The 22,149-nt window shown below is 42.0% G+C and overlaps 11 protein-coding genes across 11 annotated transcripts; 7 read left to right on the top strand and 4 right to left on the bottom strand.

Annotated features, from left to right (window-relative positions):
- Positions 1-229: 229 nt before the first annotated feature.
- V1512DRAFT_186077 (RmlC-like cupin domain-containing protein) lies at positions 230-817 on the top strand (the record flags this gene model as incomplete). Its single annotated transcript, XM_066913131.1, has 3 exons — positions 230-396; positions 449-544; positions 598-817. Coding segments are annotated over 3 exons (483 nt in total), but the record flags the coding sequence as incomplete, so codon positions are not given.
- Positions 818-1,052: 235 nt separating this feature from the next.
- Positions 1,053-2,938, bottom strand: V1512DRAFT_256285 (P-loop containing nucleoside triphosphate hydrolase protein). The gene is made up of 12 exons (XM_066914984.1): positions 2,817-2,938; positions 2,758-2,766; positions 2,634-2,709; positions 2,535-2,588; positions 2,417-2,486; positions 2,323-2,366; positions 2,028-2,275; positions 1,680-1,979; positions 1,602-1,633; positions 1,449-1,557; positions 1,271-1,397; positions 1,053-1,223 (listed from the first exon to the last, which is right to left on the bottom strand). The coding sequence occupies exons 1-12, from the start codon at positions 2,835-2,837 to the stop codon at positions 1,210-1,212; spliced, it is 1,104 nt and encodes a 367-aa protein (XP_066774172.1). The 5' UTR covers positions 2,838-2,938; the 3' UTR covers positions 1,053-1,209.
- An 80-nt stretch (positions 2,939-3,018) lies between these two features.
- V1512DRAFT_256280 (mediator complex, subunit Med17) lies at positions 3,019-4,927 on the top strand. The gene is made up of 6 exons (XM_066914983.1): positions 3,019-3,168; positions 3,220-3,839; positions 3,886-4,127; positions 4,177-4,278; positions 4,327-4,490; positions 4,540-4,927. Exons 1-6 carry the CDS (start codon positions 3,083-3,085, stop codon positions 4,655-4,657), a joined length of 1,332 nt encoding a protein of 443 aa, XP_066774171.1. The 5' UTR covers positions 3,019-3,082; the 3' UTR covers positions 4,658-4,927.
- Positions 4,482-6,658, bottom strand: V1512DRAFT_256276 (IMP-specific 5-nucleotidase). The gene is made up of 12 exons (XM_066914982.1): positions 6,481-6,658; positions 6,419-6,434; positions 6,352-6,365; positions 6,246-6,304; positions 6,066-6,198; positions 5,849-6,017; positions 5,710-5,797; positions 5,592-5,661; positions 5,195-5,545; positions 5,027-5,149; positions 4,949-4,978; positions 4,482-4,898 (listed from the first exon to the last, which is right to left on the bottom strand). The coding sequence occupies exons 2-12, from the start codon at positions 6,427-6,429 to the stop codon at positions 4,681-4,683; spliced, it is 1,266 nt and encodes a 421-aa protein (XP_066774170.1). The 5' UTR covers positions 6,430-6,434; positions 6,481-6,658; the 3' UTR covers positions 4,482-4,680.
- Positions 6,659-6,735: 77 nt separating this feature from the next.
- Positions 6,736-7,609, bottom strand: V1512DRAFT_256274 (NADH-ubiquinone oxidoreductase complex I, 21 kDa subunit-domain-containing protein). Its single transcript, XM_066914981.1, has 3 exons — positions 7,464-7,609; positions 7,114-7,381; positions 6,736-7,056 (listed from the first exon to the last, which is right to left on the bottom strand). Exons 1-3 carry the CDS (start codon positions 7,500-7,502, stop codon positions 6,815-6,817), a joined length of 549 nt encoding a protein of 182 aa, XP_066774169.1. The 5' UTR covers positions 7,503-7,609; the 3' UTR covers positions 6,736-6,814.
- A 169-nt stretch (positions 7,610-7,778) lies between these two features.
- Positions 7,779-9,199, top strand: V1512DRAFT_288634 (replication fork protection component Swi3-domain-containing protein). The gene is made up of 3 exons (XM_066918146.1): positions 7,779-8,095; positions 8,142-8,217; positions 8,263-9,199. Exons 1-3 carry the CDS (start codon positions 7,821-7,823, stop codon positions 9,040-9,042), a joined length of 1,131 nt encoding a protein of 376 aa, XP_066774168.1. The 5' UTR covers positions 7,779-7,820; the 3' UTR covers positions 9,043-9,199.
- Positions 9,083-11,342, bottom strand: V1512DRAFT_256270 (RNA-binding domain-containing protein). Its single transcript, XM_066914980.1, has 6 exons — positions 11,027-11,342; positions 10,867-10,971; positions 10,668-10,811; positions 9,963-10,619; positions 9,744-9,821; positions 9,083-9,662 (listed from the first exon to the last, which is right to left on the bottom strand). The coding sequence occupies exons 1-6, from the start codon at positions 11,182-11,184 to the stop codon at positions 9,461-9,463; spliced, it is 1,344 nt and encodes a 447-aa protein (XP_066774167.1). The 5' UTR covers positions 11,185-11,342; the 3' UTR covers positions 9,083-9,460.
- A 604-nt stretch (positions 11,343-11,946) lies between these two features.
- On the top strand, positions 11,947-12,675 carry V1512DRAFT_256262 (bola protein). The gene is made up of 2 exons (XM_066914979.1): positions 11,947-12,250; positions 12,299-12,675. The coding sequence occupies exons 1-2, from the start codon at positions 12,001-12,003 to the stop codon at positions 12,445-12,447; spliced, it is 399 nt and encodes a 132-aa protein (XP_066774166.1). The 5' UTR covers positions 11,947-12,000; the 3' UTR covers positions 12,448-12,675.
- A 48-nt stretch (positions 12,676-12,723) lies between these two features.
- On the top strand, positions 12,724-14,107 carry V1512DRAFT_8255 (uncharacterized protein). Its single transcript, XM_066918519.1, has 2 exons — positions 12,724-13,836; positions 13,883-14,107. The coding sequence occupies exon 1, from the start codon at positions 13,074-13,076 to the stop codon at positions 13,776-13,778; it is 705 nt and encodes a 234-aa protein (XP_066774165.1). The 5' UTR covers positions 12,724-13,073; the 3' UTR covers positions 13,779-13,836; positions 13,883-14,107.
- Positions 14,108-14,547: 440 nt separating this feature from the next.
- V1512DRAFT_269059 (glycosyl hydrolase family 3 N terminal domain-containing protein) lies at positions 14,548-17,304 on the top strand (the record flags this gene model as incomplete). The annotated part of the gene is made up of 4 exons (XM_066917555.1): positions 14,548-14,659; positions 14,707-15,177; positions 15,229-16,016; positions 16,066-17,304. 4 exons carry the CDS (start codon positions 14,548-14,550, stop codon positions 17,302-17,304), a joined length of 2,610 nt encoding a protein of 869 aa, XP_066774164.1.
- Positions 17,305-20,219: 2,915 nt separating this feature from the next.
- Positions 20,220-22,095, top strand: V1512DRAFT_256247 (general substrate transporter). Its single transcript, XM_066914978.1, has 2 exons — positions 20,220-20,515; positions 20,573-22,095. Exons 1-2 carry the CDS (start codon positions 20,289-20,291, stop codon positions 21,909-21,911), a joined length of 1,566 nt encoding a protein of 521 aa, XP_066774163.1. The 5' UTR covers positions 20,220-20,288; the 3' UTR covers positions 21,912-22,095.
- Positions 22,096-22,149: the final 54 nt, after the last annotated feature.

Genomic DNA, 22,149 nt, shown 5'->3' with positions numbered 1-22,149 from the left:
TAGTAGTGTGACACTTCGACCTGCCGTAAACAGGTCAAATCGGCTGACACAACTAACCGAATATATAAATTCTTCGCTGATCAGCCCACCAAAGCTCTCTCAAATTCAAAGGATCTCTACTGTGTCTCCTAAAATGGCAACAGAGTTGCATTCACCTTCGACTTTAAGTCCTCTTATAGACTCTTCTATAATTGGTGCTATTAAGACAGATGTGGCACGATTCAAAACTCTCGACGACTTGGTCGAAGAAATACGTCGGCTTTTAGGATTCACTTCTGGTTACAACTCTGCGGAAGTTGATGTGGACGCAATAATAGAAGCAATGAGTAAATATGTTTCTATCAGATCTCAGTGGGAGAAGTATGCATTAGCAGATTTGTCTAGAAACTACACCAGGTACTTCATTTGCGGCTAATATGCGAAATATTGAAGCTGACTATATGGATAGAAATGGGGTAGATGATATGAACGAAAAGGCAAATTTGCTGCTATTAGTCTGGAATCCTGGAAAGTCGTCAATGATACATGACCACTCTGATGCACAGTAAGCCATATTCATAAATCATGTATCTTTCTAACGATTTCTAATGTTCTCAGTTGCATAATGAAAATTTTACAAGGAGAGCTAGTTGAGCAGCTTTATAAATGGCCTGAGAATGGCACAAAGCAAAAGATGATTTTGGAGCGCGAAACAAGATACAGAGAAAACGAAGTTACGTACATCTCTGATCGAATCGGCTTACATCGAATCTGTAACGGAAGCGCAATCAAGCCGGCAGTGTCGTTACATTTATATACGCCTCCGTATGCAGCAAAATGCAAGCTTGTCTTGACGATTATTTTTTTGGATTTTTTGGTTAACTCGTTCTAGATGGGTGCTATTCATTTGATGAGGTCACAGGGAAGCAAGTCAAAGTCAGCTTGTCCAGATTGTACAGTGACAAAGGAGTTGTACTATCTTCCCGTGCAGATAGTGTTTAGTATTGTGCATATGCTTCCAGTTTGCATACTTCTACAAGTTTTTGGAGTTGTGGTTTGTTCACAGTGGCGCATTTTGGTTGTTAAAAACTGCATATATTTCACAATGGCACAGTTAGTGAAGACAAGAATCAATTAATCTTATTTGAAAATCCGGGATCAAAAAAACAAGACTCCTAAAACCCACAGCAAGTCGAAACGCAGCGCAAAGTCTGTTAAGTCACTCGCATTCTACTTTTTCAAAACTAACGCAAATTAACTTTTGCAAACTCGCAGCAGACAAACAACATACTCGTAACAACATCCTCGTCCTTGAGTTCGTGTGAAAGACCCACAAACTGCGGCTGGTGCTTCACACTGGAACCGTACACAACCGCGGTACGGAACTGCTCAAGCAAACTTTTGTGAATGGCGTTGCACTGGAATTGAAGTTAATTATCAAGAATTTTCAAAATCTGTTCTGCACTTACGAAATGTTCGACAGTGCAATGTCCTTGCCTAAGAACAATTGGCTGCTCGTAATCGGGTGCGCTGCCTTTTGGCTTTGTGTATACTCGCACAAGGTTGAGTTTATCCCACCTGGAGTATTAGTATCTCCTTCCCATTTTGAAAAGTCAGCATACATCATTTCCAGTAACTCGTCCACGTTCCATCCCTGACAGAGTTAGTTTCTTAGCCTTAGAGCGTAGTTGGTCACTCACATGTTCAGATGAAATTGGTACAGCGTTAGGAATTCTGTAAAGCAAATCAAGTTCCTCAATAGAAATGGAATCAATCTTGTTCAGAGCATAAATCACTGGAATGTATCTGCGATTTTGCGCCTCAAGAACATCAATCAGGTCGTCGACTGTTGCATCGCATCGAATCGACACATCAGCAGACGAAATTCTGTATTCGTTCATGACTGCTTTTACTTCGCCTGCGTCAATATGCGTGAGTGGGACAGTATTGGTAACATTAAGTCCACCCTTGTCTTTCTTCTTGATAATAATATTTGGTGGCTAGAGGAATTAGAATTCGTAAACAGCAAAAATCAGTGAGAGGCATACGCTCTTATTTATCCGAATACCAAATCCTTCCAATTCTGCTTCAATGACCTTCTTGTCCGTGAGGGGCTTCAAGACGTCAAGGACAATGAAAATTAGGTTGCAAGTCCTGGCTACAGCAATGACTTGTCGACCACGGCCTTTGCCATCCTTTGCACCCTCAATAATACCAGGCAAATCCAGCATTTGAACTTTTGCACCGCGATACATGATTACGCCAGGCACAGTAGTCAAAGTTGTAAACTCGTATGCTAGATCATGTAAGACTCTTCACAAGCTAAATTTCCAACCGGTTTACCTGCCGCTTCACTGTGAGTTCCAGTGAGTCTGCTCATCAATGTACTAAAATATTAGCTTTATTACTTATTGCATCTCTTTGGCCTGTTTGTCACCTTTTGCCCACACTTGGAAAGCCAATAAAGCCAACAGAAGCTACACCAGTTCTTGCAACATCGAAGCCAGCTAACAGCTTTTAGTTATCGTCTCATTCCAGTACTAAAAGCATCTTACCACCTCCACCGCCACCGCTACTGGTTGGAGTGAGCAAATCTCGCTTCAGTTTGGCTACAGTAAATTAGTTACGAATACCTTCTCGCAAATAGGGCCTACCAAGCTTTGCTTTGAGTTGGCCAAGATGAAAACTAGTCGCCTTGTTCTTTTGAGTCCTGGACATCTCCAGCTCAATCTGGTAACCGCGTCAACTCATATTTCATATTCAATCTGATTTTCCAACCTCTTTGATCTGGTCATACTGATTAGCTATATTCACGTCACAATAATGAATATCTTTACCTTTTCCACAGTTGTAGACATTTTTGCAAGTTGAATGCTTACTTGATTGAAACTATATATTTGATCGTATAATTCTTGGTACTAACGAGAGCTCCGATGTCACGTTTATGTTTTTATCGCAGATTGTAAATTTTGGTGAAACATTTAAACTTTAAATCGACATGGCGCGGCTCGAAATTCAGCTTCAAGTTTTGAAGGTTCTTGGATATTCAAGATTACCACATGCTCAATTGTATCGGTTAAGTGATACTGAAATCGTAGACGCAATGAGTACGCCAATGGTAATAGATGGCGAAATTTGGCTTTCACTAGAACCTCCTCCCTTAGTTGCTGATCCTACGAAATCAATTAAGTCGGTTTACCGCGGTTATTGATGTCGCTCGTGTAAACTAATGCAATTTAGATCTCACAGGAACTTAGGCCAAGTGATCCCTCAAATAGCTTTAGAGAGAGGTTCATTTGCAAATGTCAAAGAGGAAAGTTTGCGGAAGGAGATTGAGGATCAGAAGAATCAGCAAACGGACGAGGAGACAAACTCGCCAACTGACAATTCGATAAAACCAGATGTTGCTCCAGCTTCCAAGGCAGATTTGTCTAGCCACGAGCAGGAGTTTAACGTGAATAGAACTGAGTTAAGTAGGCTTATCAGTGCAGCCCAAAACGAGGCTGCAATAGCGTTAGACTTTGTGTCCCTGCTGATTTCATCGGTCAGACCGGCTGCAGGAACGACGTCTATGTCACCACATTTACAGAGTCACGTACCCGTCGGGTCGCTAGGTGCAGACCGCATGAAGCCTTTGCTACCTGTAGAAGACACATCTGTCTGTGTGGGCTGGAAAGAAGAAGCTGTTGGTGCTTCTGTCAAGAGACTTGCTGACGCTGCAACTCGTTTACAAGACGAGTCGCAGCGAGAAAAAGTATATTGGCGACAGATTGAGGACATTTCACTAAGTGGCGAGTTGTTACTTAGGTTGCGTATTTCCGACTATAGAGGACTAGCGGTCAGATATGGGTTTGGTGATGGTGAGTAGTGTTTGTATCACCTTGTCTATGCTAACATAGTCTGTAGCTGGTTCAAAATACAAAGAAGGTATCGCGACTCTTAGAAGGGATGCAGAAGGAAAGATCATTTTGAAGATGGAGGGAGATAGGAGTACCAATGTTTTAACGATAACAGTGTTGCGGGAGGTTGGGTCTGAATATGTCGAAACCGCGCAGTACTACCCTAGACTTTGGGACAATGATGCAGATGTCAAGGCCCAAATTAGACTTGCTCGAAACTTGTTGTTTGAGGAAGAGTTATTCTTTTTGGTAACTTACACTTGATCTGCATCTGGATCAAACTAATCAGTTATAATAGTCAGCGCATGAGACTAGACTTTTAGCTTCTCAAGGAATCACGCTCGATTTTGGCAACAAAATCACAATTCCGTTGACCGGCATGCAGATTGTTTTAGAGATGGTGTGTGATTTGGCGGGATCGCATTGTTGGAGTCGCTAACGTTTGCAGGCCGAAGCCACTAAACATCATGATGCGATGGATGTAGAGGAACGATCCGACGACAACATAGTTGCAGAGGCTGTTTGGGTTGCTCTTCATTTACTGCTCTCAAAGCTACATCGAAGTAATTTACAATCTAGTCGGGAGATTCCACAACCATTGGGTACAAAAAAGTAATTTTATATTTGCTATGGAATTGAGCAAGTTGACTAATCTGCATAGGGTCGGTATTGAAGCGTCAAATATATTGGAACCTCTAGTCACCGCACTGCATACCCAGCCAGTACAGTCTGGTTTGAAAAGCTTGTTATCCGAACTCGCAGCATTTTTCCAAAATTAAGAAGTCACACGCAGAAAAGGCTTTCACGATCCCGGTTCATGTGCCATGTCGATGAACATTCGTAGTTGCTGAAGCGCTTCCACTGTCTCACTTGGATCCGCAACCCATACTGTGCAAGCTGCTAGACGAGCCTTAAAATCGTTCGCTCCTATGGATGCAAACTGATCGCCGACATGAAGTGTTTGGTTTCCGGAAATGTTACCGAGATACTTTTGCAGAGCCAAAACTCCAAGACGCTTGTCTAAATTGTGTTAGCAACAATAATATGTCTTCAAATCATTCACTCTTTACCTCCAATATCGACCCACACATCGCTACCACCTAGAGAGCGCGTTAGAATACTATCATGACAAACTGTAAAACAAGTACCATTGAATGCGCAAAAATGAAGTTTGCGTCCTACTTCAGAAAACTCAAGCCGTCGTTGAGCCCCCAGTACAACTTCTTCCAAATCTTCCCGGATCATCTTCTTGTCTGGCAGAGGGACAATACCTATTAAACATTAACACGGCGTTCTGAAATATACTATGAACATACCGACTGCCCTGTCCTTTCTGATAATTTCTCCATTTAAATTCATGACTTCCTTGCACGAGCAAATGACCTCTTCAGCCAAATCCAGCAGACTTTGAATGTCGTCTTCATCCCATGCTTTCATTTCAGGTAAGATCCACTCCTCGGGATCAACGTACACCAAAGTTCCGGAATCAACAGAAAATCTAAACAGGAAGTTTGATTCTCCACCCATGACGAGCAAGTTTCGCTTCTGTTTTGGCAAAAGCTCTTGGGAGTCATGCACCGCAACAATTATGCCTTCAAGTCTCTCTTTGTATTTTGTTCCTGATGGGTCACCGTAGCCAGCTGCGGTAACAATTCCAACTGCAACGTCTACAATGTCAATTACATTAAGCATTCGGTCTTTAGAATAGCGTACCTCGCTTCAACAATTCTAATAGCACAGGAATGACCTTGCTGTCATGAGTAAGAGTCTTACCATCTTCATACTAAACATCTATCAGCTACATCGACTTTGTTTATAAACGAGTTCGTACTAAAGTAACGTCACCATCAAGCGTAACAAGTCTTAAAGGCTCTGGACCTGCCGACAGACTAAGCACTTGAGCGGTATTCAAAATAAGTCTATGATTTAAATTTTAGCAGCAAAACAAGCCAATTGCGTCGATGTCGTACCGAACATCATTGAAACTAGGACTGACTAGTCGGCGACATGATATTGCGCGCTTGGTGTCTTCAATATAAAATGCCTGCTCCATTGGCAAATGAGTGAAGAATCTTCCCACTGAAGGCACCAAGTGCCGTAGCTTGGCCAAATATGGTGTCCCGTTTGTGTCGTTTGCAACTATATTGTCAGTAAGCGCTTTGAACCATTTCGACAGCGAGATCATACTTGAATCAGCAATCAATTGCTCAATATCACGCATAATTGCTGCATACTGTTGCCTCGTAGTAGTAGTCGCATCTTCCCACGATTCGACACGCTGAATATAAGCTGCTGGTTCCGAATGCAAAATAAAAGGTACCTTACTTGTTAGTATGAAACGATAGCTATCTCCATCGCAGAGCATACCGCCAGCAAGCCTTTGATCCATTCAATAAATCCGTCGCGTCTGTGAGATTTCAAAGCGTCTGATGCAGATTAAAACTGTGAAAACAATCTGGCTAAAATCACATACATTCCACGCGATATCTAAACAGCTTTATTAGCATATAATAGGCTGAATCTTCTGAGATCATGCTTACTTTGTAGTCATTACGACTAGTAAGATGAGATGATTTGGTTCGTTGAAATGTTCTGGACTCACAGTAATTATATAATACGTAGTCAATTCATTCACAACAAAGCAGTTATCAGTTACTCAGTCAGAAAAATCAGAGATTCTTCAATTGCCCTCGATTTAGTCTATATATGAAATGACGGGGACGTGAAAAATCTAAAAGTCTACGCTGTGCGGCGCTTCTCGCTCTATACTGTGTGCACAGTCGCAGCATTGACCGGATAGTCATGTTAAGTGCATTTGGCTGTTTCAACTCGAAATGCATTGGGTCTTTCATAAGCGTTATTCTTATTTAATGTTGTATTCTAAATACGCCTATATAACAAATCACACAGCCATATCCACGTCATTCCAAAATAATTCAGTTTTTGCCGTAATACTTGGAGGTATCGACGCCATGGTAAGGATGGTTGACGAAGTTGAACATTGGAATAACGGCAAAGTTGAAGAATGACATGGTCGAGTAGCTGGAAGCGACTTCTTGCAATTCAGGTCGTAGGGAGGAAGTTCCATATAGCGGCAGACCCATCTTGGCTCGCACCCGCATTTCCTTCATGTCCTTCTTAACTTCTCTGCTGTTTTCTGAGAATCCTAAAAATCGAGCTATAACATAGTGTTAACACACTGACCTCAATGTCCCAAAATGATAGATATACTAACCATTACTCCGCGCATATGCAAACAAGAAGCCACCAACGCAGCCGATAAAAACTGCAGGCCAGTTTCCGAAAATATTTTTTCTTGAACGAATAGCATAGTACAGTGCTTGATAAGTTTCCTTGTAAGTTGAAGTGTTGGACATGTATTTGTTGTAGTCCCCCAGACCGACCACTAGTGGTGCAGCTGCCGTCATACCCAACCAATATCCGTAGTCTGACAATCTAAAAAAGCGAACAACTCGAGTAATATGCGGATCAGAATCAATAAGCTACAATAAATATGTCAGCAAGACGTTCACATGAAGCGTCAATGATGTCGATTTGTCGGGCAATCTGGAAAGTTACACATACCGGGTATTTTCCCTCTGGAACTTTGGGAATAGAGGCCATTTTGAGTAATGTTTAATTCAACTATAACTCTCGCTTTGACCTAAAATAATCTGCGCAATTGAAGCTGTTCCCTTGATGGATTACAAGTCGTTCAATGTAGAAAATCAAGAAGAATCTGTATAGCGTGAGATTTCATTGGACAAACTCAACCGGTTTGAACCGACAAACTGTGCGGCGTGGTTCAAGCATCTCTAGCCGGTTTCAGTTCAAGCTAAGTAACTTTAAAATTTACCCGGAATACGCGAACGCGTCTGGCATTCATCCCACCATGGGTATCGCATTGTACAAGCCATAATATTTATTCATTAGCACATACAAATGGAAACTCTGTTTTTAGAAGACGAAGATGATTTTAGCGGTTATTCCGATATTGACAACAGCTATGTTGACGCTTCGGTAAACAATGCAGATCATATCCCCGCCTTGAATTCAGAACCAGAACTTGAACATGACTATCGGCCGTTCCCAGGGTCTGATCCGGTAGATACTGTTGACGTAACGGCGAGACAGACGGTAGATGTTGGCGACTTGGGAATTGACGAGGCTGTTGTGGTCAAGGAGAAGAGAACGGTAGTGAAGCTGGATGCTGAGAAGTAGGCGCTCGATCTAGTTCTGGACGAATTGCTAATGAAGATATAGATTACTGTCTTCGAACGGACTTGTATCTATAAGGTCACAAGCACCGAAGGTTAAGTTCAAGGGCAAGAGGCGGGAGGTTGGTGGAATGAGACTTTGAATTATTAATGCTAATTACAACAAGTATCGGGATCTTGGGCGCCTATTACAATGCTACAGACAATGGGCACATGCGTTATTTCCGAAAGCGCAGTTTGCCAATTTTTTAGCACAGACTGAAAAACTAGGTCGGTCGGGCCCTTTAAAGGTTGCTAGAAGAGCTTGGATTGACGAGTCAAAGCCGAGACCACCTACAGATGACGAAGAGTCAGATGTGGACGACATGGAAGAACAAGCAGATATGGAGCAGGCGTTAAATGACGCATTAATGAGTCAACAAGGCAGAAGTTACTACGACGATTCTGGGTTTGTGGTAGATGACGGCGATGATAACGAGGATGCACACAAACGGCCAGCTTCACGTAAGCGCAGAGCACACTCTCAAGACGAGGCAGAGTCTGATCAGGAGAGTAGTGGGTTTGTTGAGACAACGAGTAAAGCTACCAATGCTGTCGAGCAGCCGGAACAGACTTTGTTTCTGTTTGACGATACCGAGATGGACGGCGCTGAGGAGGAAGCCGATTTGGAGCGAGCTTTGCTTGACCCCGTGGCAGTTTCAAATAAAGAGAAAACACGTTCGCAAGGTGAAGTTGCATCCAGTCCGGAAAGTAGCTACAGTAGTGATCTACCAGACAAAACTGCTTCAGAATCTGAGACGCAAGTCAAATCTGGTCAGGCAAGCGGCGAACTTGATGGATCACCTCCAAATGAAGATACAGTTAATGCTGAACCGCGTTTAGAGATACCAGATGAGCGAGAGCAAGCACTGTTCTTGTTTCAAGATGAAGATGACCTTTTTGACTAGATCGAAGTTCGCTACAACAGAACGAAGCTCCATATCATAGTAATGAGTTAAACTACTTTCTATTATTTGAGTGTAATCACGATACAAAGCAAGCATTTTTTCTTGTGTAATAGTATATATAAACTTATGTCAAAATCATATACATTAGAATGAACAAAGACTAATATAACACCAACACGAGACTAACGATTTTGTGAAAAATATAAAAGACTTGCGCCACAAAAAAAACATTTTAGACTCTCACATAATGAAACTGGGTAAAACAAAAATAGAAAACTTCCATGTTATGAAAATTTGCAACGAATGCGTCGACGAACCAATTCTCCTACTGGTTAGATTTAAATCTCCAGTTAATCACAATTTTCCTATCTAAACACGCAACAAATAGCATCGTCAGTCAATCGTATCAGTTCACCGCCTATTGGGCATAGACGCCATGATGGCCACGCCCATCGGCTTCGACTCTGTCCAAACGGCCATCGCGAGCTGCCAAATACAACTCGTTCAACCGCGCGACAGGGATCGGCTCGGTAGGATCTTGACCCTGAGGCTGAGCACCTGGTGGTCCCGGTGGCATCTGGCCTTGCTGTTGCGGAGGGTGCATGTGTGCAGCCTGAGGACTACAAAATACAATTAGCTTCCAATATAGACAAAAAATATAAAGCAAGCAAAAAAAATCAAAAGCAGAGCGTGTCGCTTACTTTATCGGGGCGTAGGGACTATATTGACTTTGAGGAGGTAAACCCATAGAAGGATATACTGGAGGAGGAGGTGTAGGCCTAGGAAAAACCAAGACTCAGTAACATGAATTAAAAAAAAATAGAAAAAAGAAAAAGCCAAAAGCTGCAAAAGAGAAAATACGGAGACGTTGCGAAATGACTTTTTAAGCTTTATATACATGCAAAAAAAAAGTTATCTACCTGTAAGGAGCGTTGACGGGCCCTGAATTGTTCTGTGAACGACCCCACGAAAGTCTCACACGAGAGTTGCCAATTGGATAACCTTGCATCTGATTGATTGCCATTTCAGCGGCATGTCGTTGGACAAACTGCACAAATCCGCATCCCTTTCCTGGGGGAATTTTGACATAGGTGATTTCTCCAAATCCGGCGAAGAAACTTCGAAGTTCATCTTCGGTGACATAACCTGATAAGCCGCCAACGAAGACTGTAGTGTTGTTGGGATCGGTGAACTGATTCATAGGTTGAGGAGCGCCATAGTAGCCCATTGGGGGCATGCCCATTTGATACATACCCATCTGCCCTGGTCCTTGCTGCTGCAGCATGCCTGCTGGACCGGCAGCTCCTTTGTTCTTTGGAGTGGCTGTTGAAATTCTCATTGGTCGGTTTCCACAAAAAAAACCTTGCATTTCAGTTAAAGCACGTTGCATTTCAGATTCATCAGTAAACCGAACGAAGCCGTAGCCTCGTGACATTCCAGAAACAGGATCAGTCATAATTTTGGCTGATTTGCATGATGGATAGCGGCTCTGAAACAGATTTAAAAGCACGTATTCGCTCGTTTCTGGACCAAGATCACCAACAAAAATAGAATATTCAGGAGAACGGTCATCGCGGCTATACAATATCAACAACTGTTTTCGATTTATAATATATCAGTCTTACTTTCTCTCAGAAAACCCTCCACCAGAAGCCCAGTTAAGCTTGAAAGCTCTTTGGGTATTCGGGATCAAAGTTCCGTTCAAAGTCAGAGCTTTGCCAGCAGCAGCAGGGCTAGAGAAATCAACGAAGCAATAGCCAGCGTTAGTGCTGAAGCATAGTTAGCACCCTGAATCAAATCAAAAAATCACACAGGTAGTTATACCCAGAAAATTTGTCCCGAATCATCTTCACATTGACTGCCTCACCAAAGTTTGACCAGACTTGTCGAACGAAGTTTTCATCTATCCAAGGCTCTAATTCACCCATCCTGATGAAAATTAGCTCCCATTCCATTCAAAATCACGGTTATCGCATTTTCTTACCAGAGAGTAGTCTTCGAGTCTCCTGTTGGAACACCACCACCAGGAACCGGTGTTGAGGTGGAAAACCCGGACGCGTCCCCTTGGAGAGGAACGGTGCCTGGGACTGCTTGTGGTGAAGCTGATTCTTGTTGCTGAGAATAATCGTATGCGTAAGACATTGTGATAAAGAAATCTGGTGAAGTAATGATTACGGTGATTGATCAATAACAAAAATCCTAGAATTGAGTTAGCCACTTCTGCTGAATAAGAAAGTACGCCGGGTTCATTGACACAAATCAATTTCATTCGATTGCATCCAATTACACAAATAGAAATCTGACATACCAAGTGACAAATTTTGAACAAGATCCGAAAATCAAATTAATATTGTTGAAGTCGCGAAGAGAAATCGGATGTGTAGTTGTGAAGATGACGGAAGACGATAACAGCGCAAAAAAACGGGATCGACGCGTGTGCCCAAGTAAACGATTTTTAGTAATACAACCGACAAATAAACAGCAGGCAAATAAACACAAAAACAGAAACACAAACACAAACGCAGGCAAAAAAAGTGTTGTCTAAAGGATCTGATCTGCGGTTGAATCACCGTTTTATTGAGAGGGAGTAATTTTGTGAAAGGAGAGAGCGACCGGGGAGGGTGCGCGGCATGCTATGTGACTACCAATAGCATTAACACAGCATAACCAACTTTTCGGTAGGGGCGGTTGTAGCTGTCCGGGTTTAACTAACAAAAAATTTGCAGCTAAGTCAGGCTAGACCTATTCATAAATATTTGTACTAGATATGCTGTAAATGTATACAAATTGTGCATTTATGTTGATGTTGCTGACTTACTAATTTATGTAATTCAAGGGGCCGGTACCGTTTACTTTGTACCGGATAGCAGATATGTCATACTTGGGAGTTTGAAATAGCTATCGGCTGAACATTGACGTGGACTTTTCGCGTTGCATGAGTCTCGGAAATTACAGCATATGTTGAGAGTAGTGTGTAGTCGGCGAATTGTCTCGTCCGTTACTAAAACAGTGAGCCGTCAAGCCTTACTACGACCTTCTTTACCAGTAGCACAATCACTAGCACAGAATAGAATATGGCTACCACGAACTTACAATGGATATGCAACCGAAGCGTTTGAGGGAGAGATGAACGACTACGAGAAATTCCTGTCATCCAAATTAATAGATGCATTTGAACCTTCTGAGCTCTCGGTCCGTGATGTTTCGGGTATACAACCCTACTATTGTTCATCATAGCCAAACTAACTCTTAAAAGGTGGATGCGGGTCTATGTTTGCAATAACTATTGTTTCGAAAGCTTTTAGTGGTATTTCTATGGTGAAACAACATAGAATGGTTAACGACGTGTTATCCGATGAAATCAAGCAGTGGCATGGTGTTCAGCTAAAGACTAAAGCGGAATAGCCGCATTGTACATATTCAACAGAATTCCGTACTTATTTTCAACACAGTTTTCTGCATTCTTTTGCTGTCATTATACTTTGGAAATGTAAGCAAACTCCGGACCGTTGGCAATTTGCATGTACAAGCGCAAAAAGCCAATGTACACACTCATACTTAACGTTGGTTTGTCGTAGTACTGCTATGTATTAATTTTGTTAGACTAAATAAAAAAAATTACAGTATTCTAAAGTAATTACTGGCTGCTTGCAGGATTTTCGAATAAATTGATTAATAGTATTGGTAAAGGGTCGGCTTAAATTGAAATCTTTAAACTTTATATTTTAATCGATGTGCTGGATAAATCAAGAGATCTCCCCCAGATTTTTTTAATTCGTAATTAATCCGTCAACATTTCGTCTCTGCACAACTTGGATTATAAAAAGAATTAGTTAAGAAAAAAAATGAGATAAAAGAAAAACATGACTTCACCCATTCTGGCACACGCAAATAGTCTACATTAGTGGAATTAGCAGATCAAATTCAATTTCAATTAACGCGGTAGCTGACGATCATTTTGCCGCTACAAACGTATTGTTGATCAAGACCGCGATTAATAATTTTGTTCCAAACCATTTTTGTCACTGACGATGGAAAACGACGAGATAAATTATGAAAACGGCGACGCTGGGGGGTTCATAGCGGGTCAGACCAAGACATCTGCATCAAAAATGACAAAATCTTCCGCGAGTAACGCACTATCAACGGTCTTTTCACCAGATTACGACCATCTTGACCGAGATTTTAGACAACCGCATGCACAGTCACCTCAGATTCAGAACCTTTCATCGGACTTACGACAATTGTCCTCTGCTCAGCAGTCAAAATTGATTAACTATCTGGACGACCAATTATTACAGATCTCAAGAAAATATGTCAAGAAGTTCTCAGATTCAGGAAACGCAGAAACTTACTTATCTCTTGACCCTTTGCTAGACGACATATCGAAGGTGGTAGATCTGCTGTGGTATTCCGTGTCTGCAACGAGCACTACATTTATTCAAACGCAATATCTTATTAAAATTGCCGATGATTTGAACGACTATATGTCAACACTTAAAGCCGATTCGCACGACAAGCTATTTATTTTTTTAAGAAAGATGGACAAGATACTGTTTAGGCTTATAGTGGGTGATATACCATCCCACAACCGAATGAGTAACACGGAGCGAACAAGATTGGAGAGTGTAGCCGAACGTACCAGAGTTCTTATGGTATCATTATTGTCAGCTGTTGGCGGCTATGAAGTAGATGTCACCCGGGTTTATGATGCAGTTTTGGAGGAGTTGAACTGAGGTCAGGAAATGTAACTGGTAATTTGACTTTTTGGATGAAACGGAGTAATTTTAGTGAGTGAGTCAGTCTTATTAAAGTAATAATGAAAGTTATAACAATTTAGCGAATACTTTATTATTAGAAAGTAGCTTTCTCAAACTGTGGAAACGCAGATCCGGATAAACTTTGCATTTTAAGCTTCTTAATGGTACCTGGAATTAAACTACGATAGTCTCACTCATACGCCCGTTTGTTCGTCTCAAAATAGCACTTACCAGCTAAATTTGTCAATTTGCATTCTAGAATTTAAAATGTCAACTTTCAAATTTACAACAAACAACATCTGCAAACTGGTGAATCCAACCTTTTTTTTTTTGGGCAATGTCTTCTAGCCATGATCACAATGTTGGTGGGGCAACCGAGAGACATTTACGGCTTGGTAGTGTGGGGTGTGTTTGAGAAGAGCTCGGGCCGATTTTGAATTGCAATTCACTCATTCTTGGAAAGCGTTACACAAAGGGCATACGTTATTCCCTTCTTTTAATGTATAGATCCATTCCTTGTTGTGATTGACCTGTCTGAATCTGTTTTAGATGAAGCTAGGAGAATCCTTTTTACGGCCGTTATACTTTTTGAAGAGTAAGTGTAGCTAGCTCGTCAGGTTTAGTCACAAAAAAGGCTTATGAACAGCTCTAATTTTAGACCTGCAGATAAAAAAAACATAGATCTGTTTTACTACTACACTTTTGCTACTAACTCATTCATTCACTCACTTGTTTGAAATTAGCCATGAAGCATTACGGTATTCAGATTCTATGGCTTGTAGCCGCTCAGATCATTGTGAGCTCTTTCGCGGTTCAGGCCGAGCGTTACATACCGTCGCCTCCTGTCTACCCGGCGCGTAAGCTTTAATATCTTTCATGATGGACTTGACTAAAAATTTTGTAGCTATGGGCGGTATGATTGACGGAGAGTGGAACGACGCGTATACGAAAGCTCGTGCTTTTGTTGCTAACCTTACACTTCTCGAAAAAGTCAACATTACATCTGGTACCGGCTGGCAAATGGGACCGTGTGTTGGCAACACAGGCTCGATTCCTCGTCTTGGGTTCCCGTCTTTATGTTTGCAAGACTCTCCGACAGGAATACGGTACACCGACTTGAATACCGTTTTTCCAGCTGGACTTGCTACAGGAGCCACGTTTAACAAAGATCTTATGTATTTACGCGCCAAAGCCATGGCTCAAGAAAACAAAGCCAAAGGCATTAACGTGCTTCTTGGTCCTTGCATGGGACCGATTGGCAGAGCACCCGAAGGTGGTCGTAATTGGGAAGCATTTGGGTCCGATCCATACCTGCAAGGTGTTGCTGCGTATCAATCTGTCATTGGTATTCAAGAAGAAGGAGTCATTGCAACCTGTATGAATTTTTTTTATGTTATACGGCAGTTAAATGCTAACAAGTCCACAGCGAAGCATTTTATCGCAAACGAGCAAGAACACTTTCGACAGCATCAGGAATGGGTCGCTCAAGGTTTCACAAATCTGAGCGAGCCTTATAGTAGCAATGTGGACGAGCGCGCGTTACGCGAAATTTATGCTTGGCCTTTTGCTGATGCCATACGAGCAGGAACTGCGTCTGTTATGTGCTCTTATAACCAAGTTAACCAGTCGCAAGCATGCCAGAACAGTTACCTCATGAACGGAATCCTAAAGGACGAGCTTGGATTTCAGGGGTTTGTTATGTCTGACTGGAATGGCCAGCGAAGCGGCGTGGCCAGCGTTCTGGCAGGCTTAGACATGTCTATGCCAGGCGATGGGTTAGGATGGGCGGACGGTATTCCTTACCTTGGGTCTAATCTAACTATTGCTGTGTTGAACGGTTCTGTTCCCATTTGGCGACTTGATGACATGGCCACCCGTGTCATGGCGGCTTACTTCAAAGTCGGCCAAGATCCGAAAACGTACCCAGTGCCAAATTTCTCGTCTTTCACGCTTGCCACCCATGGCCCAATTTATCCGGGGACAACTGAAAGCCCGTCTGGAAAGGTCAACTATCATGTCAACGCCCGAGGTGATCTTAGTAGAGAAATTGTTCGGGCTGTTGCACAGGAAAGTATAGTCTTGGTTAAGAACACGAAAAATGCTCTGCCCTTATCTGGAATTACCAAACTTGGTTTATTTGGGTCAGCAGCAGGACCGTCGCCTTTGGGACCAAATGGATGCCCTGAACGTGGTTGTGCAAATGGGACCATTGGGGTACATTTTTAGCACAATAATTTTAGAAAGGTCATTAACATACATATAGATTGGCTGGGGTTCAGGCACTTCCAACTTTCCATATATCATGTCGGCTGTGGAAGCGATGGGTATTGAGGCTATAAACAGAGGAATGACATTTGAATACGTTTTGGATGATTACGATCTTACGACCGCAGAGACTCTTGCTGCAACGATTGACACCGCGATTGTGTTTATATCAGCAGACTCTGGCGAAGGCTTTATGGTTGTGGAAGGTAATCATGGAGACCGCAATGACCTGTATGCGTTTCATAGTGGCGACGACCTTGTTGCGGCCGTTGCGGCACAAAATGAGAACACAATTGTCGTGATTGAAAGTGTTGGCGCAATAGACATGGAATCTTGGATTGAGAATGGCAATGTGACTGCTGTACTGTATGCCATTACTGGTGGTCAGGATGTTGGCTTCGCAATCAACGACGTGCTATTTGGAAATATTTCACCGTCTGGAAAGTTGCCGTTTACTATCGCAAAGCACCGTAAAGACTACCCAGTTGATGTGATGTACAAAGTCGAACAGCCTGTCCCCCAGCTGAACTTTACGGAAGAAATTTTTATTGATTACAGACATTTCGACAAGTACAAAATCAAACCTCGTTACGAATTCGGATATGGATTGAGCTACACGACCTTCAATATCAGTACTATAAGCGTCACTACCGCCACGGGTGCAGCTACAGACGAAGCACCAGCTCTACCTCCGCCATATAGTGCCGTGGTAATAACGAATGAAACATTACCACATGCCAAATCAGCAGTCTACCCAGCAGACATTCCTAGATATCCAAAATATGTGTACCCATACATTACCAAATCCACAGCGCACTCGATTAAGTACGATCGGTCGTCATATCCTTATCCAAAAGGCTATTCCGAGGAGCAACCGACATTGCCATCAATTGTGGGCGGCGGATCAGGGGGAAACCCTGCACTTTGGGAGGTATTAGCTGTGGTCGAAGTTACTGTGGCCAATACTGGCTCTGTTTTAGGAGCGGAGGTGGTGCAACTGTACATTGCTTATCCCGAAGTGAAAGGCGTTGAATTTCCGGTCAAAACGCTCCGAGGATTTGAGAAGGTCTCGGTAGCACCGGGACAGAGTGCTACTGTTAGCCTTAATTTACTTAGACGAGATTTGAGTTATTATGACGTTGCAAGACGAAATTGGTTGTTGCCTAGAGGCCGCTACACCGTGTTGATAGGGAACAGCAGTCGTAACATTACCGAGGCAGGATCTTTCTCTTTCTAGTTTCGTTGGTTTTTTTTTTTTTAGAGCAAAACTTTTTTCTGAAAATTTTTTTATGAAATGTATCCCTTGGTAGAATTGAATAGAAATAATTTTTAATTAGTTACAAAATTGAAAACAGTCAGTCAGTCAGTCGTCAGTCTAATTTTTTAAGTTGTGAATTGTAGAGTGTGATTAGTGATAGTTTGTGATCCACTAAAATTTGAATGACATCATTTTTTTAACAGGAGACCGCGACGATTATCACAAGTTAAGTTTATAGTGTAGATGAGTGTCAGGCAGGTAACGTGCTGGCCTTGAAGTCAGACTTTCAGACTTTCGCCGAAGTTCATTCATCGTTCCCGATGTCCCTGAAAAAGGTACTGGATGGGCTCCACGACACGTGCATTGCAAAGTGATAAATAAACGCAACAGAACTATATCAAACAAAAACGAAAATCTAATATTTCGCGTGATAGACATACTTCATGCCGAAAAGTGTTAATTATTGGCAGTTTCGTGACGAAGCCCAAATGGGCGGCGGGCTTAAATTTGTTGGTTCCAGATTTCGCGAAAATGGTGGGGTGGACTGACTTAAAGCCGATCATTAACGAAAAAGTACTAACTGTTTTTCAAAGATGAAAGCGCGTATTTTCGTTTATTTGTAATATTCGTAATAATTACCAATTTACTGTATTAACTAATCTCTCCTGTTGCAAGGTTTGTTTAGCAACTCTGTTGTATACGTGCCTATGTTCTGCTTTCATATCGCATTCAACCTGTTCTTTGACGTGCCAAATATTCTGTTGTATTCTGAACTTGCGCAGCTCAGATGATTTCAACAATTTCGATTATTGTTTACAGATGTTGAGTTACGCACTGTTTGAACTTTTACCAATAAATTGGGCTATACCATAGCAACAAATCGTATGAAGATGTGAACTGTATAAGCGAACAAGCGAAAACGTAAGTAGAATATGCGTGATTAAGTCAAATATTTAAATTATGACAGGTGTCACTACAATTTACCTGCACCATACCATTTCCGCACATTAGGAGTGCACAGTAAGGAATTATCAGAAGCTCTAGGCGATTAGATGGTTATAAGTGCCTCGGAGAAACATCCTGTTCACCGCGTTTGTTGTCAATATAACAAGCATAATGGATATTCTTCAGTTTAAGAGCAAAAGTCGGGATATCAAGACATTAGGTAATCACCCGGAGAGACGATTGGCGGGGCAATCTTGTTCTCCGGGGTGGTCTCCGCATCCGCGCATCGGAATGATCAAAGTTCCTACCCGGGTCAAGTTATAGCTGTTCGCAAGCGAGAAGAGTCTCATTACTTTGACGGGTACGGTCGATAACTATAGCAAGTATTTGTCCGGGGTAAGACGTTGTCCAAAGTACCTCGACGGATTGATTTCGCGATGCGCGTTGTAGACGCGTCTCTGTTCGGTTGCGCTTAAGTGCCAGCCACACCGAATGCGGCTTTTTATTATTTTATAGAGAATTAATATCACTCAAAATGCTTTACAACAGTAAAAATTTTTATTTAAAAAATAGTTGTTGAATTGATGTCAAAGTTGAAGTACCAGAGTTAAGATGTAGATGTGAAAGTACATGGGCGGCCGGAACAATAAATAATGTTCGAAGTATTTTCAGCATTATAGTTTTTCCATGACGAAGGTATGTGTTACATTTATGCCAACGTTTATATTTGCTGTAAGCACCCACCGGATGCAACGGGACCTATTTAATATGAGATACATTTTTATTAAAATTAAATTAAATAAGGAGCAGTTTGTATTTTATTGCTTTTTTTTTTTTCGAGGTAAATTAATAATATGAACGCATTAAAACAAGATGGAATTGACATGAAACTCTTTGGAGAGTAATTTCGCGTACTTTCTGTCCCCGAGTGGAGAGACGCGTTTACGCTGTATACAATTTCTATGAAGGAAGCTGAACAATACTACAATTTAAGTTCTCTTTCTTTAAATGAGATAATTTCCAATTTAATCAATCTATTATTGCCATTGTAACATTCAATTAATCTATTGCATTTGTAACATCCAATTAGTCGATGCCTTTGTAACATCGAAATCAATATTATAGCACTCACATGTTAACTCGGAAAATTGTGACGCAGTGCCAAAAGGTCGATATAAAGTGCAGCATTTAAATTCTCTCTAAAAGAAGATGCTGCTTAATGACGATGGAATGCGATAGGCTACTCAAAATGGTGGGTGATGTTGCTTGAGTTTAATGTGTCAAAGAATCAAAACAACGTGAGTGCCGCATGAAAAGATCGGACGGATCTAGCCAAGCGCAAGCGCAAACTGTGGCAACTAAAGCTTATTTTAATGATACATGCCGTGGCTTATCCCCGATGTTGTGATTTGGTACAATTAATCGCAAACCTTGTAAAAAGCCTTCGCGCATTTATCATTTCTCTGTTATTACTGAGTAAACATAATCTAATCAAGAGTATTTTAATAGTAGCAATACCGATAAAGTAAATTTCCACCTGGAGCAGTTCTCGCGGTTCCAGTTCTTTTTTGGGTTGTGCTGTAGGCATAAGCACTTGACGGAACTGGAACATCGTTAAAGAGAGACTAACTTAAAATAAGATTAGTGAGAGACACCAGTTTTGTTGCGCCACTCGGGATCGTGATCTCACGCGTTTAGCTTAATACAGTCAAGTGACATCATACCCACCGGTACTTAGTGGTCTCCGGGTCAGTTCAACCTTGTGCCTGAGCTGAACGATGTAACATTTGTTCGGATGAAGCCAAAGAAAGCCTGCTGACCCTAGTTGCTAATCAAATCAGGTGTGCAACTGCGGAGCGTGAGACTCTCCCCGCGGGGCCTAGCGTCGCTCCCGCTGGCCGCCCCAAATGTTTGTCTACGCCTATATATTCTCGTCACCTCCACTGTCAAGTTCCTTTTCTTTTCTTCATCAGTCGTTTGACTACAATTGCAACTCATATACAATTACAATTACAAATATGATTAAGGTATACAATCCATACCTGGTAGCAATGTCTGCCACCGTCGGTGGTATGCTATTTGGTTTCGATATCTCTTCAGTCTCGGCATTCGTCGATGACGATGAGTATCGAAGATTTTTCAATTATCCCGACTCTACGAAGCAGGGTGGTATCACAGCTTCTATGGCTGGTGGTTCATTTCTTTCTTCTCTAGTTGCTGGTTTGATTTCCGATAAGATTGGAAGGTATGTTATATCTCGTCTCATTGTGTGTTTTGGATTTCAATCGCTAACCTGTCTTAGAAAATATTCAATCCAACTCGGTGCACTTATTTGGATCATTGGCTCAGCAATTCAATGTTCCGTTCAAAATACCGCTCAACTTGTTTGCGGTCGTTTTATTTCTGGTCTTGCCATCGGTGTCTGCTCGAGCCAAGTTCCCGTCTACTTGGCAGAGCTTAGTCCTAAGAAAATCCGTGGTCGTTTAGTCGGTCTTTTCCAATGGGCTGTTACGTGGGGTATCATGATTATGTTCTACATTTGCTATGGTTGTACGTTTATGGACGGACCTAAGGCTTTTAGAACTGCCTGGGGTATCCAGATGGTTCCTGGGTTCTTATTGTTCTCTACTCTTGTATTGTTCCCAGAATCTCCCAGGTGGTTGGCTGCTCGTGATAGATGGGATGAAGCCATTGAGATCATTACAAAGGTTCAAGGTGGAAACGCTGAAGACGACGCTGATGTTAAGCTCGAGATTCAAGAGCTTCGTGAGGCAGTCCGTGTTGATCAGATGTCAAAAGATGTTGGCTACGTTGATCTATTCAAGAGAGGATCACGTCTGCGTACGTTCGTTGGTGCTACCGCTCAGATTTGGCAGCAGTTGACCGGTATGAATGTTATGATGTACTATGTTGTCTACACTTTTGTTATGGCTGGTTACAATGGCAACACTGGTCTCGTTTCGTCGTCGATTCAGTACGTCATTAATGTTGTGATGACCGTTCCGTCACTTCTGTTCATTGATGGTTGGGGTCGTCGTCCGTTGTTGTTTTTCGGCGCTTGTATTATGTCTATTTGGTTATTCGCAGTCTCAGGTCTTATGGCTCAGTATGGTCATTGGGTTCCAGATGTTAATGGAAACACAAACATCAGGTGGAGTGTTACTGATACCAAGGCTGCGAAGGCTATCATTGCCTGCAACTATCTCTTTGTTGCTACATTCGCTATGTCATGGGGTCCAGGTATTTGGATTTATGTTTCCGAGTTATTCCCATTGAAGCAGCGTGCAGTTGCTAATGGATTCTGTGGTGCTTGGAACTGGATCTTCAACTTTGCTCTTGCATTCTTCGTCCCTCCTGCATTTGAAAACATTCAGTGGAAGACCTATATTATATTCGCTACATTCTGTGTTGGTATGGCCATTCAGGTGTTCTTTATGTTCCCGGAGACCAGAGGCAAGACGTTAGAGGAAATTGATATCATTTGGGAACAGAAGATTCCAGCGTGGAAGACTTCTAAGCTTGACCTTACTGACCTTGCTGCCAATCGTGACTTGGCTAGAGAGGAGAAGAACCAGGAAGTTGAGCACCACGAGATGATGGACCAAGCTGCAGTGCCGGCAGAGCAAGAACCAAAGCTTTAAAAAACTGAAGAGTTTGAAGTTGAGGTTTGGTGTGTGCGCGGGTAGATGGCGCTTGTGAAATATTGATTTGTGGTATAAAATTGGGTTTTTGGTGTTATATTTTTTTGTTTTATGTGCTAGTTTGACATTTACATATGTTGCAAGCGAATGGCATTAATAAAATTTAATAATTAAAATATGAAAACGAAACATATGGGCGTCTTTAAGTAAGGTATAGAAGTAGCAGTATGAACAGTTC

The sequence above is a fragment of the Lipomyces arxii genome (assembly GCF_038497795.1).
Source record: "Lipomyces arxii strain Phaff 12-163 unplaced genomic scaffold V1512scaffold_1, whole genome shotgun sequence".
NCBI classification, from domain to species: Eukaryota; Fungi; Ascomycota; class Lipomycetes; order Lipomycetales; family Lipomycetaceae; genus Lipomyces; species Lipomyces arxii.
This window is presented reverse-complemented; position numbering and strand designations above follow the sequence as displayed.

What these genes read in the sequence shown, in the direction of transcription:
- V1512DRAFT_288634 (XM_066918146.1), top strand. Translation starts at nt 7,821, where the DNA reads ATGGAAACTCTGTTTTTAGAAGACGAAGATGATTTTAGCGGTTATTCC. An exon ending in GTGAAGCTGGATGCTGAGAA is followed by an intron (nt 8,096 to 8,141) that starts GTAGGCGCTCGA and finishes ATGAAGATATAG; the next exon opens with ATTACTGTCTTCGAACGGAC. An exon ending in TCAAGGGCAAGAGGCGGGAG is followed by an intron (nt 8,218 to 8,262) that starts GTTGGTGGAATG and finishes AATTACAACAAG; the next exon opens with TATCGGGATCTTGGGCGCCT.
- V1512DRAFT_256262 (XM_066914979.1), top strand. Translation starts at nt 12,001, where the DNA reads ATGTTGAGAGTAGTGTGTAGTCGGCGAATTGTCTCGTCCGTTACTAAA. An exon ending in CTCGGTCCGTGATGTTTCGG is followed by an intron (nt 12,251 to 12,298) that starts GTATACAACCCT and finishes AACTCTTAAAAG; the next exon opens with GTGGATGCGGGTCTATGTTT.
- V1512DRAFT_256247 (XM_066914978.1), top strand. Translation starts at nt 20,289, where the DNA reads ATGATTAAGGTATACAATCCATACCTGGTAGCAATGTCTGCCACCGTC. An exon ending in ATTTCCGATAAGATTGGAAG is followed by an intron (nt 20,516 to 20,572) that starts GTATGTTATATC and finishes AACCTGTCTTAG; the next exon opens with AAAATATTCAATCCAACTCG.
- V1512DRAFT_256270 (XM_066914980.1), bottom strand. Translation starts at nt 11,184, where the DNA reads ATGTCTTACGCATACGATTATTCTCAGCAACAAGAATCAGCTTCACCA. An exon ending in CCCGTCAACGCTCCTTACAG is followed by an intron (nt 9,822 to 9,962) that starts GTAGATAACTTT and finishes GGTTTTTCCTAG; the next exon opens with GCCTACACCTCCTCCTCCAG. An exon ending in AGTCCCTACGCCCCGATAAA is followed by an intron (nt 9,663 to 9,743) that starts GTAAGCGACACG and finishes TGTATTTTGTAG; the next exon opens with TCCTCAGGCTGCACACATGC.
- V1512DRAFT_256276 (XM_066914982.1), bottom strand. An exon ending in GCAATTGATTGCTGATTCAA is followed by an intron (nt 6,018 to 6,065) that starts GTATGATCTCGC and finishes CTGACAATATAG; the next exon opens with TTGCAAACGACACAAACGGG. An exon ending in TCATTTTTGCGCATTCAATG is followed by an intron (nt 4,979 to 5,026) that starts GTACTTGTTTTA and finishes CGCGCTCTCTAG; the next exon opens with GTGGTAGCGATGTGTGGGTC.
- V1512DRAFT_256280 (XM_066914983.1), top strand. Translation starts at nt 3,083, where the DNA reads ATGAGTACGCCAATGGTAATAGATGGCGAAATTTGGCTTTCACTAGAA. An exon ending in GATCCTACGAAATCAATTAA is followed by an intron (nt 3,169 to 3,219) that starts GTCGGTTTACCG and finishes AATGCAATTTAG; the next exon opens with ATCTCACAGGAACTTAGGCC. An exon ending in TGCAGATTGTTTTAGAGATG is followed by an intron (nt 4,279 to 4,326) that starts GTGTGTGATTTG and finishes TAACGTTTGCAG; the next exon opens with GCCGAAGCCACTAAACATCA.
- V1512DRAFT_8255 (XM_066918519.1), top strand. Translation starts at nt 13,074, where the DNA reads ATGGAAAACGACGAGATAAATTATGAAAACGGCGACGCTGGGGGGTTC.
- V1512DRAFT_256274 (XM_066914981.1), bottom strand. Translation starts at nt 7,502, where the DNA reads ATGGCCTCTATTCCCAAAGTTCCAGAGGGAAAATACCCG. An exon ending in TTCCAGAGGGAAAATACCCG is followed by an intron (nt 7,382 to 7,463) that starts GTATGTGTAACT and finishes TATTTATTGTAG; the next exon opens with CTTATTGATTCTGATCCGCA. An exon ending in TGCATATGCGCGGAGTAATG is followed by an intron (nt 7,057 to 7,113) that starts GTTAGTATATCT and finishes ACTATGTTATAG; the next exon opens with CTCGATTTTTAGGATTCTCA.
- V1512DRAFT_256285 (XM_066914984.1), bottom strand. Translation starts at nt 2,837, where the DNA reads ATGTCTACAACTGTGGAAAAG. An exon ending in CCAACTCAAAGCAAAGCTTG is followed by an intron (nt 2,589 to 2,633) that starts GTAGGCCCTATT and finishes AATTTACTGTAG; the next exon opens with CCAAACTGAAGCGAGATTTG. An exon ending in GACGAGTTACTGGAAATGAT is followed by an intron (nt 1,558 to 1,601) that starts GTATGCTGACTT and finishes CTAATACTCCAG; the next exon opens with GTGGGATAAACTCAACCTTG.